A 16,874-nucleotide genomic window follows, 5' to 3' on the forward strand; every position below is an offset into this window, starting at 1 on the left:
GCCTTCACCTGCTGTGCCATCTCTCTGGCCTCTTGCTTTGGTTTTTGAGACAAGGTCTCACTATAGCCCACGCTGTTCTGAAAGCGGTGGCAGTCTTCATGCCTCAGCCTCCTGCACCCTTACTTCAGAACGATCACCCACCACTCTTGGTGCTTTGGTAAAAATACAGAAAAGCTGAGTACAAACAAATCCATGTGCAGGCCAGGCCAGGCCAGGCCAGAGGTAGGCTCTGGCACCCATTCTCCTATGTCTGGAAATGGTGACTCACTCACCTGAGCCTGGAACAAGCGAGGCTGGCTGGCGCCCCCTGCCTCTGCAGCCCTGAAATCAGTGCAGACCACCATATGGGTTAGGTACGTGGGTTCTGGAGCTCAAACTCAGCTCCTTATGCCTGCAACCGAGCCACGGCCCAGGCCTGAGAGGGCTTCCCATGAATCAAGTGAGTTATTGTGTAAAACTCCTTTCTTTGATAATTGTTGCCTGTATTTTATTGAGTCTCCTCCTCCAGCCACCTCCAATTTGTCCCTACCCCACCCCTTCTTCCTCATCCTCCTTCTTTTCTGTTTTCATTACTCTGTATATAGCTCAGGCTAGCCTGGAACTGTTTAATCTAGCCTGGCCTTAACTGGTAGCAACCCTCTTGTCTCATTCTTCTGCATGATGGAATTCCAGGTATGAACTACCACACCTGGTTTAGGAACTTTTTTTTTTTTCATAACACACACACAGTTCCCAGAACTGTGTGACTGGACCTCAGCAAACCTTTCAAGTGTGTGTTTCTTTTTCTTTTCTTTCTTTCTTTTTTTTTTTTTTTTTCTTTTTTGGTTTTTCCAGACAGGGTTTCTCTGTATAGCCCTGGCTGCCCTGAAACTCACTCTGTAGACCAGGCTGGCCTCGAACTCAGAAATCTGCCTGCCTCTGCCTCTCAAGCACTGGGATTAAAGGCATGCGCCACCATGCCTGGCTGTGTGTTTCAAAGTCAGTACTCCATAACATACCCTGCACCGTCTGAAGATAAAATACTTTTTAAGCATTCTATTAGGATGGTACAGCCTTATAGGTAGTAGGCATGCAATAAATAACACATTACTCTAAGAGTAGAAGAGGCCGAGTTAATGTCAGCAGTTACAGCACGGAGGGTCCAAGAGTCACCAAAAGAACCCAAGTCTTGGGCCAATGAGGCGCTCAGTGCACAAGTGTGCCGGCCACTCTCCCACAGACTCACACCCTTGGCATCTGACACCCTCTAGTGGCCTCTGCAGACACCTGCACTCAGGGGCACATATCCACCCAGAGACACACATGGATACACATCACTCAAATAGACATATTTAAAGAGTTTGCCTCAATAAATCTGCATAGCTGTAGACAGCTCTATGGAACAGAGAAATGGAGCACACTCTCCCCATGACACCCAGCCGGAACTAAACAATGTTAAAGTTTGTTAAACAAATGACCAATGTTAACATAAGTTACTTACGATCTCCCCGTGAACACCCCTGATGTTCATTTTCTGGCAGGCAGACTTGGATGATAGGGTAGTTTGATTCTGTCATTGAAAGCAGCTGGATTCTGTTACTGCACTGCCTTGAACAAAGGATTGGTAGTCATCAACCAGCTGATCTATCCATATGCCTGTGCAATGACTATACCTGGAATCAACTACAATCCAGAATTGGAGGGTCACCTTTGGCCAGATCTTGAGGCTGAAGACACAAGTTTCTGACCTGGATCTTGGCATGGAGATCTTGAGGCATCGTGGCTATGAAAAGCCTAGGCCCAGGCAAGATAGTACACACCTTTAATCCTGGGAGACTGAAGCAAGGAGATCTCTGAGTTGAAGGTCAGCCTGGGACAAAGCAAGTCCCAGATCCAGGCGTGGTGGTACACGTAATCTTTAATGTGGGCCACACCTTCTGCTGGAGGTCTACATAAGGACATTGAAAGAAGGAAGATTCAGGCTTCTGCAAACACCTGTACTTACTTGCCAGCACATCCATTCAAACCTACCTCTATAGAAGACCAGCTAAACAACTAGCCTCATGGGACTGAGCAATTGCTAGATTCTTGGACTTCCCATTCACAGCTGCCCATTGTTGGGTTAGCTGAATTACAGACCAAGTCATCACAATAAATTACCTCAATATAGAGAGTCATCCCATGTACTGGCTAATTTTGTGTCAACTTGACACAGCTGGAGTTATCACAGAGAAAGGAGCTTCAGTTGGGGAAATGCCTCCATGAGATCCAGCTGTAGGGCATTTTCTCTATTAGTGACAAAGCAGGGAGGGCCCCTTGTGGGTGGTGCCATCTCTGGGCTGGTAGTCTTGGGTTCTATAAGAGAGCAGACTGAGCAAGCCAGTGGGAGGCAAGCCAGTAAAGAACATCCCTCCATGGCTTCTGCATCAGCTCCTGCTTGAGTTCCAGTCCTGCATCCTTTGGTGATCAACAGCAGTATAGAAAATGTAAGCCGAATAAACCCTTTCCTCTCCAACTTGCTTCTTGGTCATGATGTTTGTGCAGGAATAGAAACCCTGACTAAGACATCCCATGTGCTCTGTGGCTTTGGAGACCCCTAACACAGCCAGCATCCAATGCTTGCATTCTACAGACATCCTGAGAAACCAGAGAACTGCTGTTGACTGTTTTAGCTCAAGGCTCAGCCTCTCCCACGGCCATTTCTACCTAGGCCAGAGGGGTGGCCTAGCAGAGTGTGCAAACACAACTCTCCATTGTGTGTGAGGTGTGTGAGCCTGGTGCCTTGTGGAAGCCCCCTTGGTCTAGCTCATGGAGTGAGTCGGCTGGAAGACATAACCTTGTGCTGCCCCTCGGGTACTGTCACTATTAATAAAAGGCTGCTTTTCTCACCTGGTCCTTTCTTGCCTACTTCTGTAGTATGGGCCAAGCTGGTGACAGAAAGCAGCATTGGAAGACAGAAATGACAGTAGCAGTCAGAAAGGGAAGGTGCAAGTAGGGAGGCTGCATCCCAGGCTGAAGGACAGAAGGCCGTTAGGAGCCGCTGAAAGGAAATTGCAGGTTCTGGTTGCTTTAAGAGCTCCAGAGAACGTCAAGTCTTCAGGGTAAAGGGACAGTTAATACCTAGGAGCTACAATGCTGGTGCTGACAAAGTCTTCAGGTGCTGAGCAATCTTGGTACCTAGTCCTACCTGGAAGTGGCAATGCCAGCTACTGCTCATGAATTGCTCATGACAAATGGAAGCACCCAACTGCTCTTTATATATTTTATAGTTTTAAGATAATAATTACTAATATGTAATTACAGACATTAAATACCATTTAATTGCTTGGAAAGAAACCCTGCTTAATGGTTCTGGAACCCACAACTAAGGTGCCTCTGCATGTTTTTTTCCTGGTAAGATAGCATGTACGGAACTCTGGGATGGCTGTGCACATGAGGGCTGTCATGCCAGCAAGGGGGGCGGGGAACAGAACTAAGCTTGTTTCACTCCCCCCTCTCCCACCCTCAGATCCTGACCTGCAGCATAAACAGGGCTTTGTTATGAGTTTCACTGGGTGGAACCCTCCAGAATCCACTTATGAACTGTCAAAGCCACCTAACGAACACAACGGAGGACTTCTCTCTTCACAGCAAGGCCAAACACCTGGTTCACACTCTATGAATAGTTAATTACACAATGATAGGCACATTCAAATAACCGAAAACATTTGTATACTTTCAGTACCTAGAAAATATTTATCTGCACTCCTTTAGTGGGTCTGACAGAAGCAAAAATCTCAGAGAAACCAGATTACCAACCAGAGCGTAGTCGACGAGGCAGTGTGGTGCACACCTCTACTAGTAGTGCTTGGGGGGCTGGGCCCAGGCCTGAAGCCAACCTCCATTCCAGTTCAGTCCAGGTAGGGCAGTGAGGCACGGTCTCAAACCCTCCATAATTCTCAATTTGATTCTAAACACACTTAGAAGAATTTTTAGCGCATCTATGAGTATTTGTCTGCGTGTATCTGCATAATACACTCTGTACATGTAAGGCCCACAGAAACACAGAAGAGGGTACTGGATTCCTTGGAACTGGAGTTACATAGTTGTGAGTGGCAAGGAGGGTGACAGAAACCCAAACTGGGTCCTTTGCAAGAGAGCAAGTGCTTTAAAACTACCAAGCCATCTTCCCATCCCTTATTTTCTTCAGGGTTGGGATGCCACGCCCAGCTTTCTAACATGAGTTCTAGGGACCGGAAGTCTGGTCCTCTGACTCACATAGTATTTTACACACTGAGACATCTTCCCAGCCCTACTGGAAAAATCTGATAAAATTTTTGTTTGTATGTTTCCAAGCAATTTTTACCGCCAAATAAAGAGGATATTAATTTTTTCAAATTATTTAATTGATGAATTAGCTTAATAAGTTTAAGAGTATATATCAAACTTTAATAACTCAAAGCACAGTATTTTATTAAAACATTGCATAATGAACTTCAGTCTTATACTAGTAAGCATTTTCCCACTAATATTTTGACTAAAACATACAATACAACCTTCTCAAAAACAGACAACAGTTCTTTAGAACTAAGTGGTTGAACAGTCCAGGCTTTCTGGCCAAGTCAAAGATGGAGAAGTCAGGAGACAGGGCCGTTTACCTGACAGTTACACTCTATTTCCCCTCTTCGCCCGAGTGCAGGTTAAAATCCTCACTCACAGTAGATGAAGACAGCACAGGCTGCTCCTCTCCCAACACGGAAAAGGATTAGGAGCAGAGGGCAGGAGTCCGCTTTTCAATGCATTTTACCTGTTACTGTAGCCTTCTTTTATTTATTTTTAATAAACACAAACAATGTTCTTCTGTGAACACACTGTTCTCACAGAGCCATGGGTACTGACAGATAAACAAAGATCATTTTCTGGTTCACTCTTCTAAGCAGTACGTACCACACACACACCACAGAGGTAGGAAAGGCCATTTTTAATAAATTATCTTAATTTCCCAAAACTAAACAGACAAAACAATAAAGCGTGCCTTTGGTGAATCTCAAAGGCGTACACCATCCTCTCTCTCAAGGATGAATCCCCTGCAGTGTCTAGTCTTTGTCCAGTAACTTGATGGCAAGGTTGTCCAGGGTCACCAACCACACCAGGGGCACCTGGGCCACCTCTCATTTGCCGATTCTTTGGACCACCCAGTCCTGCTGGCACAGAGGGCAGCGATTGTTCTGTTTCACCCACAGGGACATGCAGCAGTTGTGGAAGGAATGGTTACACTCTCCCCAGACCACTGCAAGAGAGAACAGCTGAGTGGGTGGCTGTGCTGTGATCCGAGCAGCAGGCGGGAGGGGCTCAGACCCAGGCCACTTGTCACAAAACAAGATCTGTATTAAAACTCAGACAATGAAACAAATGTACAAACGAGTCAGCTGACATGACACAGCTTAGTTTAAACAGCTAAGTTCAGGGGGACAGAAAGTTAGGAAGGGACGCATGGAGGGGATGTCAGGGGAGTAGTAGGGGGGAGCAGGGGGTGGGCAAAATCAACATACATTATAGAATTATATGCTTATAAGAAATTATCAAGACAAAAATGTAAATATTCTAAAAATTTAAATTACTAAATTCTAAATTATAGTTTAAAAACTAAGAAAATAGTCACAACCCATAATTCTGAAAAAAGTTTGGTAAGTGATCAAAACATGTTTTTTTCTATTTACAAAAATATTTAATGTGCCACTGGGTTTTGGGGGTGAAGCCACAGCCCTAGCTCCTAAATAGCTCCACTGTCTTAAATTAGAAGAGTAAAGGACAGAAGAAAAACCTTGAATTGAAAAGGCAGGAGAAAGAATTACCACATACCGACACAGTCCTCTTGCTTGTTTTCAGCTTGACATCTAAGACAGGCATCTGAAAGTAAACAAAGCCAATCTCATCTCAAGTTCAGGAGGCAACGCCAGAGACCCAGACCTCAAAGTCAAACAGAAGCCCAGAGGGTCAGAGGTGAAGACAAGTCTTCTTCTTTTTTTATCTTTGTTTTTTTTTTTTTTTTTTGGTTTTTTTTTTTGGTTGTCCTGGAACTCACTCTAGACCAGGCTGGCCTCCAACTCAGAAATCCACCTGCCTCTGCTTCCCAAGTGCTGGGATTAAAGGCGTGCGCCACCAGGCCCAGCTGAAGAGAAGTCTTATAATATTAATTTCTCATCTAAAAATAACTATTGAAAGAGAAATAAAATACATGGCATTCTACTAACTCACCAATGTTTTACAAGGGCCAATAATGATTTTACAAGTTCTTAAGACAAAGGAGCTTGGCAACTGCACGAGAGGAAGTCACGGAGACAAAGATGCCAAAAGGTTACCGTAAGCCAGCAGCTTGCTCACACACATGGACCAACTTCAGGGTTATTCACTTTCAAGACACCACTATAAGTAAGCCATAGCACTGTATTGATTATTTGATTATATACACACAGGACCTAGAAGGATAATACAGGAACTAATAAAGGTTTTGTTTTTGAGATAGGGCCTCATGTAGCCCAGCCCACTAACCTGAAGTGCCACACTGTGGATGATCACCAAGTCCTGCCTCTGAATCACAGGCACATGCCCCAGCCCTGTTCAATAATGAAGTCCCACATAAACTCCCTTGATTTTTAAGCTATGTGACTCTACTTGAAAGTTAAAGGCTTTTTCTAATTGTTTTCATAAGCAAAATTCCTTTGTTTTTGAGACTGGGCTTCATGCTGCTCAGGCTGGCCTCAAGCTATACAGCCTAGGAAGACTTGAGCCCCTCACCCTCAGTGCAGTCACTCAGCACTGACAAAATACTTGAATGGATTACTTAGGAGTAAATACTAAGAACGGGAACCCAAGGAGTTCTACATTTCTAAATTCAGTAGTTTATAAAATTCAATCAGTACTATGCTTTAGGAGCCAAAGAAATAAATTCATTCTTTAACTGTATTAGTAGTCCAAATTAGGTAAAAGAAAGCTCAAATCAACAGAAAAGGCTTTTGTTTTTAATTATTTTATGGTCTGTACATGTGCATGCAGGCGCCCTTGCAGGTCAGAGGTGCTGGGGCCCTCTGGAGCTTAGGCAGTCTGTGAGCTGCTCACATTGGGGCTAGGTTTTGATTCCAGGTCCTCTGCAAGAGCAGTATGTGCCCTTAACACAGTCATCTCTCCAGACCCAGAAAGAGAAAGAGGTTGGAGAAGGTGAGTGTGGTGATTCGTGGCCCCCAGCAGTGAGCTAAGGAGGCTGAGGCAGTGGGACCGCTGAGATCAGGACTAGCCCCTCCCCCTTTACATTCTTTACCCACGTTGGTGTTCTGACTGCACATATGTCTGTGTGAGGGTGTCAGATGCCCTCACACTAGAATTACAGAGAGCTGTGAGCTGCCATGTGGATGTTAGGAATTGGAAGAACAGCCAGTGCTCTTAACCTCTGAGCCACCTCTCCAGCCCCAGAACTAGTCTCCCCGCACCCCTCCACTGTGTTGCTAGCTAGAGTGATTTGTCCAAAAGGAAAAAATAAAAAAGAATTCTGTAAAAATAGCAACTGTGGAGCTGAGGACTGCTTCCTCGCCTTACTCTGGCTCAAGCACAGGCACTTGTTTCTTTCCACACACCATTACCTTCAAACAAAAACCCCACAGCCATCCTGGCCTCTTCTAAATAGATGTAAAACTGCCTCCACGGGTTTTATCCATAGTTACTAAACATCCACTCTTCTAGGATGTATGCCCTGGAATGACAAAACAGCCAAGGCTCATGGAGCTCACTAGGACATGGAGAAGAGAGGCAAGCACACCAGGTGTGCTGATACCCGTGCTGCTCTAGCTCTGTGGTCAGCCGCCACCTTTTTAATAAGTAGGAAATCAAAGCTCCAAACAGCCCATGTGAAATCTCTAAGTTATCACAATCAGGCACTCTACTCTGGCTGTATGGGTGAACTGATCTCCTCCCTACAGGGTATAGGTGGAACCCAAGGGAGAGATTACCCACACTGCAACTGGGTGACAGGCCAACTTTGGAATAAGAAGGCAAATAAATAACTTGAAGATTATGAAAAGTCAGGGCCAGAGAGATGGCTCAGTGTAAGAACTCTCAAACAGGATGCAAGTGCCCAGCCCAGGGAGCTCACAACTGCCCAAACTCCAGCTCCAGAGGGATCCACAGGCACCCCCACACACGTCCATACTTTCCATACATGTACATTAATTAAACTAAAATTTAACAATGTTGGGGGTGGGGTGGGGTGAGACAGGTTCTCTACATAAACCTGGATGGCCCTCTTAGAGCTCATTAAGTAGACCAGGCTGGCCTTGAACTCAGAGATCCATCTGCTTCTGCCTCCCAAATGCTGGGATTAAAGGTGTGTGCACTATGCCCAGAATAAAAAAGTAAATGAAAAGAAAAAAAACTTAAATATATATTTAAAAGCCAATCTCTGGCCAGATAGACGGCTCAAAAGTTAAAGCCATGCCTGACCCACATGGCAAAAGAAAATAATCAACTCCCCAGTACTGTTCTTCTATGGCCCCCCACCCAGTTCTTCTATGTACACACACACACACACACACACACACTCTTTCTCTCTCTCGCTCTCTCTCTCTCTCAATAAATTTTATTGTTTTTATTTTGAGACAGGGTTTCTCGTGTAGCCCAGGCTGTCCTGGAACTCGCTCTGTAGACCAGGCTGTCATGGAACTCAAGAGACCCATCTGCCTATGGCTCCCAAGTGCTGGGGTTAAAGTATGCATCATTAACAACAGGGTAATAAATATAATTTTATAGGTAATGATGATGATGATTTTAAAAGACAAAACAAAACAGGCTGGAGAGATTGCTTTTTGGTTAAAAGCACTGGCGGCTCCTCCAGAGGTCCCAAGTTCAATTCCCAGCAACCACATGGTGGCTCACAAGTATCTATAGTGGGATCTGATGCCCTCTTCTGTCATGTAGGCGTATGTGCAAATAATGTTCATACATATAAATAAATCTTACAATCTCCAAGTAAAATGTTTTTAAATCCTTTTCCCCCCTTTGTTTTATCTTGCTTGCCTGGTTGCCTGGATTTTCTATGCATGAACAAGACTATTCCTGAATTAACATGCTGAGATACTCCTACCTCTGTCTCCTGTGCTCCAGTCAAGACATTTGCCACACTTGGGTCAAAGAAATAATTCCTAAAGTCTGAGACAGTATTTCTAAAACATACAATAACCTTTCAAACAATGCCAGGCATCAGGACTGGCAAGTCGACAGTATTTCTAAAACATACAATAACCTTTCAAACAATGCCAGGCATCAGGACTGGCAAGTCGTAAGTTCCTGTGGTCACCTGACCAAGTGACCACGAAGACCTCATAGCCCACAAGATGACCAGCAGTTATCTATAAGCCACACTTGGGCCTACTTTAAGCATTTTTGTATGCTATAACATTTCAATGGCTACTTTAGGGTCTACATTTCTTACTATTTAGATTTGTGGAGAAAATAGCCTTTCGAAGGAAAGTCCTTTTAAAACTTCCCTTTGGAAAGATTCATCCTAAACTAAAAAAGAACTAAAAGATTAAAAAAAACCTAAAGATGTTTAAGATTTATTCATTATTTGTTTTTAAGACGGGGGTCCCACTACTTAGCCTTGGTTGTGTCGACCAGGCAGGCCTCTGAGGCACAGAGATTTGTTTATCTTTGCTTCTCAAGAACTAAGATTAAAGAAACCACCACACCTGGCCAGAATAAAATTTCTTTTTTTTTTTTTTNTTTTTTCTTTTTTTTTTTTTTTGGTTTTTCGAGACAGGGTTTCTCTGTATAGCCCTGGCTGTCCTGGAACTCACTTTGTAGACCAGGCTGGCCTCGAACTCAGAAATCCGCCTGCCTCTGCCTTCCGAGTGCTGGGATTAAAGGCGTGCGCCACCACGCCCGGCTCAGAATAAAATTTCTAAAGCTTGTGCTGCAAAAGAACAAAGGTAACCCCCTGTCTCAGCCTCCCGAGTGCTGGTATTTCAGACATGTGCAACCACACTCAACCCTAAAATGGAAATCACTGTCCAGTTCCTAAGCCAGGGCGAGGGGTGGCACAGCTGGATTTTGGTGTTTTAGTCAAATCAGATTCTACATAGAAACTAGTGTCTGGGTCTACCATTAAATGTAAAAGGTAAAGTTTGGGAACCCTGTTGAAGCAAGTTCAAAGACAAAGAATAGACTGTGGGATCTCTTGATGCTAAGCTTAAAGTCTCAATGCCAAGAAACGCGCACATTTTCAAACTGCAGAAATCGATTTCAACTACTCCCCAGTCGCCTTGTAAAGCAACCTCACAGTAATCTAAAATTTTATGTTTATGTTGCCTGCATCTGTGTTGCTCACATCTGGGAGTTATTGGAACAGAAGTTAGAGGGTGGTGAGTTGCCATGTGGGTGTGGGAACTCGAACCCGGGTTCTCTGTAAGGGCAAGCCTGTGCTCTTAACTGGGGAAAACATCTCTCCAGTCACTGAGCCTCATTTCGGTTATGACAGAATCCGCAGAGTGGCGCAGGCTCGCAAATTTCCAGAATTGAGGAGGTGCGGCCTCCAGGGTTCAAAGTCAAACGCGGCTAAATGTCCAGCCTGAGGAACTCGCATCTCAAAGACATCAACCATCCCGACCCTCAGATCCACGCGAGGGATCCGCGGGGAGATCTGCTGGCCGCTGGGCCGGAGGTTCCCCTTGTGCATCCCGGTCCGGCCCGGCCCAGCATTCGCCGGCTCGGCCGGGCCAGCAGGCCGCCCGCCCCGCGGTCGCGGCTTCGCCTGCATCGCTTACCCATCACCTGGACCCTGCAGATGGCACAGGTATCGCATTCAACGTCCCAGCTCCACATGGCTACCGCGTTCCACTTCTTGAGGGAGAACATCTTGTCGCCTCCCGACTTGGAGCCTGCGCTCCCGGAGTGCGAAGAAAGGACGCAGGGTTCTTCGCCGTCCTCCACGTCGGCCATGGCGGCGGCGCAGAACGGCGACGCGAACGTTGGGCGCGGAGGCGGGAGGTACGGTGGCTCAGTGGGGCCACAACACCAGCCGCGGAGCCTCCCGCAGGCACGGGCGGGCGGAGCCAGGCGGTGCTGATTGGCTGGCGCGGGCCAGTGACGTCACGAGGGGCTGGACAAGGCCTGCACAGAGAACCCCGGCGCTTGCTTTAGTGGCCACAGGCCGGTTACTGTAGGGCAGGCAGGGGTCAGTAAGCGAGCACTGTCCGGAGTTCCATTGTCTTAAACTCGGGCGAGTCTCAGAAATCACATCGTCCCTGTCTTCATTTGTCTCTTCTCCCAAATGTAAACTATCCGAGAAGGCAGACTTCTCATCACTGTAACCTCCGTATCTTACAAAATTGTTGGCCTTGAATTCAGAGAATGATTGATTGATTGATTTTTGGTTTTTCGAGACAGGGTTTCTCTGTGTAGCCCTGGCTGTCCTGGAACTCACTCAGTAGACCAGGCTGGCCTCGAACTCAGAAATCCGCCTACCTCTGCCTCCCAAGAGCTGGGATTAAAGGCGTGCGCCACCACTGCCCGGCCAGAGATTTTTTTTTTTTAATTAAATATTTTACCTTTATTTCATGTGCATTGCTGTGAGGTGTCAGATTCCTTGGAACTGGAGTTACAGACAGTTGTGATCTGCCATGGGGGTGCTGAGAATTGAACCCGGTCGTGTGGAAGAACAGACATGGTCTTAACCACTGAGTCATCTCTCCAGACACTACATTTGTTTGTTTGTTTGTATTTTTCTCAGGAGACAGAGAAGAGACAAGCAGAAGGGCAAGAACGCAATGCTTAAGCAAATGCGTGCTGGGGAGAAGGCAGAGGGAGCCAGCCAGGGAATGGCCAGGCAGTAGGGCTGGTTTGAGGAAGCTCGCCCACCGGGCAGGAGCCCCTGGGATTGCAGTTAGGTCCCTACCACCAGGCTCTGTCTCAGATCACTTGGGCAGAATTGCAGGAAAGCTTAGATGAAAAAGCAAAACAAATATGCCTGCCTCATGCTGGGCTCACAGGCAACCACCATCCTTCAGGCTATTCTTACCAATGGGGGAAGGTGTTGTCCATCCTCACGCAGGCACTCCTGCTGCTAAAGAGCCCACTGGAGAAAGATACGACACCGGTTAAGCCAATTAGAAGTATGTGACTCAGTGGGGCAGTGGTGGTGCACACCTTACTCCGAGCACTTGGGAGACAGCAGCAGGTGGATCCTTGTGCGTTATGAGGCCAGCCTGGTCTACAAATCAAGTTTCAGGCAGCCAAGGCTACACAGAGAAGCCGTGTCTCGAAAAAACAAAAACAAACACAAAAGTACGAGTCCTTTATTAATGCAGGACCAAGTTCCGGCTCATGCCTCAGAATGTCTTAGTGTTGAAGTGTTTTTAAAGGCAAACCACACAAAGACCACAACTCACGCGAAAGTCAGATGACAGAGCAACCTTGAAACGTTCATTTCTGGCAGAACATAGTGATTTTTTTTCCAGACGTAGCATGAAAGTTACTTTTGACTTGTGACTTCTTCAGTTATTTTAGTTTACATTAATTATTTTGGTTTATACATTGGGACCATAGAAGTCCCAAATGTGTTGGGAAGGTAAATGCCACCATTGTGGCGATGGAGGTGGGTGGGGAGGACTGAGAAGTGCCGAAGCCAATGCAAGGGGAGTCAGGACAAGATGGCTTTTCAGTGGTCACTTCACTTCCTGAGTGGGAGAGTCTCTATTCCTTTGTGGAGAACACTGGAGAGATGCTTGGTTTTGTTCTAGAGACTTCCTTGTAACACAAACACGTTTGAGCCCTTCAGGAAAGACCTTATTCCCGTCGAGAGTGAGTGTTTCCGCTGTTTATTTCTCGGCTCCTCATTCCTTCCTGCCATTCATCTTTATGAAAACAGTCTTCCCTGTGGCTGAAGAGGAAAGGCTCTCCGGGGCTTCAGTGCTCTGCAGCCCGTGAACCACACAGCCGAGTTTAGTCAGAGAAAGGCTTTAATTTGTAGAAGTTAGAATTCACGGGAGAAGAGACAAAAGGCAGCCTGGGCTTGGAGTTTGTACACCCGGTGAATAAGGGAAGGCTTAAGAAAAGGAGGGAGGGCGCTGGTTTTCTTTCTGTTTCTATGATAAAGGCAGCGTTCCAAAGCCCCTCAGGGAGAAAACTGTTTGGCTTATACATCTTGATCATAATCCTTCACTGAGGGAAGCGAAGGCAAGAATGAACTCAGGATGGTCCAGTGGTGTTTTGCCTGTGGGAATGTCTTCGTGAGGGTATCAGGAGCCCTGGAATGGGAGTTACAGACAGTTGTGAGCTGCCGTGTGGGTGCTGGGCACTGAACCAGCGTCCTCTGGATGAACGGCTAGTGCTCTTAGCCTCTGAGCCAGCTCGGCTCTCCCTGTGACTCAGACTAGCTCAGACTCTCTTCTGGACTCAGTTGGAGTCAGTTATTTTACCACTCTGATGAACCAGCCTCCAGCACTTTCATCTCTTCTCAAAGCTGTGCATGATGGCCATGTTTGCTTGGAGGGCACCAGTCTTTTTCAGTATCCCACAGTGGCCCCAACTTGGTATTTGGAGGTGTCATTGCCTTTCTTGCAAAATTCAGCTTCCCTTCAAAGTCATCAGAACCCACATTCACCTTTGTCCCTCTCTGCCTTCCATCCCAGTCAGAGGTAATACTCTATTCATTCTTCCTCTGAAAGTTTCCAGCATCAGCTGAACTTCCCACTCTATTTCTCTGAGCCTCGCCTGCTGCCTGGGTCACTGTGTCCTGGCTTCCTGGCAGTCTCCCTACCCACCCTGTCACAGTGTGATGAGCACTCTCCATAGCCTACTTCACAGTCTTCCCCTAGCTCCCCTTCCATCTGCTAAAGATGGCTTACCTCCACTGAAGTCCTGCTACCATATCGACCTGCAACTGTCACTTGGCACCCTTGTCCAGGACCCTGTTCAGACTGGCCACTCTGACACACTCTGCCCTTTTGAGAGAAAGGTAATGACAGTTCCGTACAGCTGATTTCCCCCTGTTTTGGGGGGAAAGATCTCACCATTGTGTCCTCAGTGACCAATCACTGCCAGGGCATGTGCACATCCGATGAGAAGCTACAGCGCTTCCTGTGTGCCTTCTTCTCATTTCCCCCCCAGGTCACACAGCAGCCGTCACATTGCTACTGGCCCTTAAACTTGTCAGAGTGAACGGAACAGTTAGAAGCCTTTTTTCCCTTCTAGCGACAGCTTATAAATGATTAAAAACGATTTCAAATAATAGGAGATATATAATGTAAAAAGAAATGCAAACGCTGATAATGGACTCCAGAAGTTCCCGTATAATTAGGTGTACATTACATTCATTCATTAAAAATTTTAATGTGGCAGAACACATGCAATCTACCAATATGATGATACAGTTCAGAGTTTACGTTAAGAGCGACAGTGGCTCACGTGGCAGCCAGTCTCCTTAACACGCTAATCTCACGGAGCTAGAAGTCTGCTCCTGCTGACCACCTGGCCATCTTCCTTCGACTCTCTGTCACTGTGAGGACTCCCAGTAGCTCACACGATGTGATCATGCAGTAGCATTTGTCTTTTGGGACTGGTTGGGTGTGCCACCACACCCTGGCAAAGCTGACAATTTTAAAAGAGACTTGAGACCTGAATGGAACCCTCTCTGACTGCAACCATCCCCAAGCCTCATACCCCATCCTTATACAGGGTCACAGCCTCACTTTTCCTGGGAGAGAGGCTGCCCCTCACTGTGTTTGCTAATAAACATGGTCTTGTTTGTTGAAGGTCAGACTCTGATCTCTTTCTGTCTTCTGTCTCTTTCCTCTGTCTCAGAGATCAACAGACATTGGGCCCAGTTGTTTTTTATTTGTGTTTTACAAAAGGGCAAATGGAGATGCAATACTCTCAATTAAATGACGCATAGCTGAAAATAAGCAGGTTTTTCATAGAAAATTCTGGTTGCTCTAATGGCTGAGTGCTTAATCTTCTCAGCTGTAGCATGCTGTGAAGACACAGAAAACTCCTTTAATCCTCCTTGCCATTCATAAACCTTCAGCCACACCTCTCCCATTTCTAATGAACTACCTGGCATTTTGTGGGGCAGCAGAGTGAGTCTAGGTTTCCTTGTTTGGAAAAGGTCCTAATTCCTAGGGTGGTGTCTTTTAGGAAGTTGTACCAGCTACTTTTATTGTAATTCTGACAAAATGACTCACAGAAGCAACTCAAGGAAGGAAAGGTGGGTGTGCACAGCGGCCAGATCATGAGGCCGGCAGGTCAAAGGAAAGAAAGGTGGGGGTACACAGCAGCCAGAGAATGAGGCCTGCAGGTCAAAGGCGACCCCGGATGGGAGTAGAGAGATGAGTGCTGTACCCAGCTCACTTTTTCCTTTTTATTCAGCCTGGGACCCCAGTCTATTGGATGGTATCGCTCATTTGGGGCGGGTCTTCCTGCCTCAGGTAAGCTTTGGGAATACTCACATAGAAACATCCTGAGGTGACAATTAAGAATAACAATGGCAGAAGTGGCCATAGTCGCTCAACAGTCTGTTTAAAATAACTTTCTTCGAATTGTTTCTCATGCACAGGAGAAATCCAAGAAGAATTTCTCTTCCCCCCCCCCCCGCCCTTTCTCACTTTACTGAGATGTCCTATAATTCTAAGTATGGCCCCCAAGACCTAGATTCTACACATAGTTCCCAAATTACCCTGCTACCAAATTATTTCTGATTGATGAATAAAGATGCCAACAGCCAATTACTGGGCAGAAGAGACAAAGGTGGGAGATTTAGGTTTCCTGGGGCCTTCAAGTCGGAGGAGAACCACGAAAAGAAGGTGCAGGAGAGAAAGAAGCCACCATGGGTTAGGTGAGTGGAGAAAAACACGGCCCCAGGGCTGGCCAGTTGGAGTTAAGAGCAGCCCAGATGAAACATAGTAAGTAATAACTTGGGGTTATCGATAAGAAGGTAGATTTTAATGGCATAGAGGGTCGATATCTGCCCAGCTCTTGTGCTGTTTTAAGGCTTGTTGTAAATACAAAGGTTGCATCTTCTACCCAGGAACTAAATGGTTAAAGGCGGGGTAGAAACCCCAGAGTGGGATTAAAAATTTCTACAACACTACATTTTCAAATGTATTTATTTGAGATAGGGTCCCACCATTTAACTCTGGCTGGCCTGGAGATCACTCTGCAGGTGAGTCCAGTCTCCAACTCACTGAGATCCTCCTGCCTCTGCCTCCTGAATGGTGCCGGTATTATGTTGGGCAACTTTATTTATGTAGAATTTATTTATGTGGAAACGAGTTATTTTTTAATGTATTCATGCTTTGTACCTGCATAGGGTTGTCACGTGTTGCTGGGCGCTTCGGGCCATACGGCCCGCTGTCTCGTTTTCCAAAAGAAAATAGGAAACAGCACCTGGTAAAGGAAAGTGGGTTTATCATCGCCGGATTCTCTCTGCCCATTCTGGACCAGTGCTAAGGTTCTGAAGCTGCCCGGAAGCTGAAGTCAGGAAATGTGAAGTATGTGACTCAGGAGGTCCTGTGCCGGCTTCCTGTGATGCAGCCCCCTCCACTGGCGCCTTCTGGCGCCTCCACTGAGCTTCCTGGGCCATTGGGGGAGTTGTGGTTGAGAACAGGGTCTTGGCATGCAGCCCTCGATGGCCCACAACTCACAATAGAGCAGGCTGGCTTTGGACTTGCAGGGCTCTTCCTGCTTCTGATTCTCCGGTGTTGGGATTACAGGAGTGCGCCAGCCCTGGTGTGTCCAGCTTGGTTTTTGGTTTCTCTTGCTCTGGTGTTCTTAAACCAGAACATTCCTTGTCACACATCTTGCTTCTACTGCTAGAGGCTCAGCTTTCTTTCTTTTCTTTTCTTTCCCTTCTCTCTCTCTCTCTCTCTCTCTCT

At 46.4% G+C, this 16,874-nt stretch overlaps 1 protein-coding gene across 2 annotated transcripts; it reads right to left on the bottom strand.

The window, feature by feature from the left end:
• Positions 1–4,410: 4,410 nt before the first annotated feature.
• On the bottom strand, positions 4,411–11,031 carry Rnf7 (ring finger protein 7). Of its 2 annotated transcripts, none has more exons than XM_021207763.2 (3): positions 10,770–11,031; positions 5,821–5,868; positions 4,411–5,248 (listed from the first exon to the last, which is right to left on the bottom strand). In XM_021207763.2, exons 1-3 carry the CDS (start codon positions 10,942–10,944, stop codon positions 5,130–5,132), a joined length of 342 nt encoding a protein of 113 aa, XP_021063422.1. In that variant the 5' UTR covers positions 10,945–11,031; the 3' UTR covers positions 4,411–5,129. The 2 variants fall into 2 exon arrangements, with proteins under 2 accessions (XP_021063422.1, XP_021063424.1); XM_021207765.2 differs by having other exon boundaries at positions 5,192–5,248; positions 10,777–10,995.
• Between the last annotated feature and the right edge of the window lie 5,843 nt (positions 11,032–16,874).

This window comes from Mus pahari, chromosome 10, assembly GCF_900095145.1.
Source record: "Mus pahari chromosome 10, PAHARI_EIJ_v1.1, whole genome shotgun sequence".
NCBI lineage: Eukaryota > Metazoa > Chordata > Mammalia > Rodentia > Muridae > Mus > Mus pahari.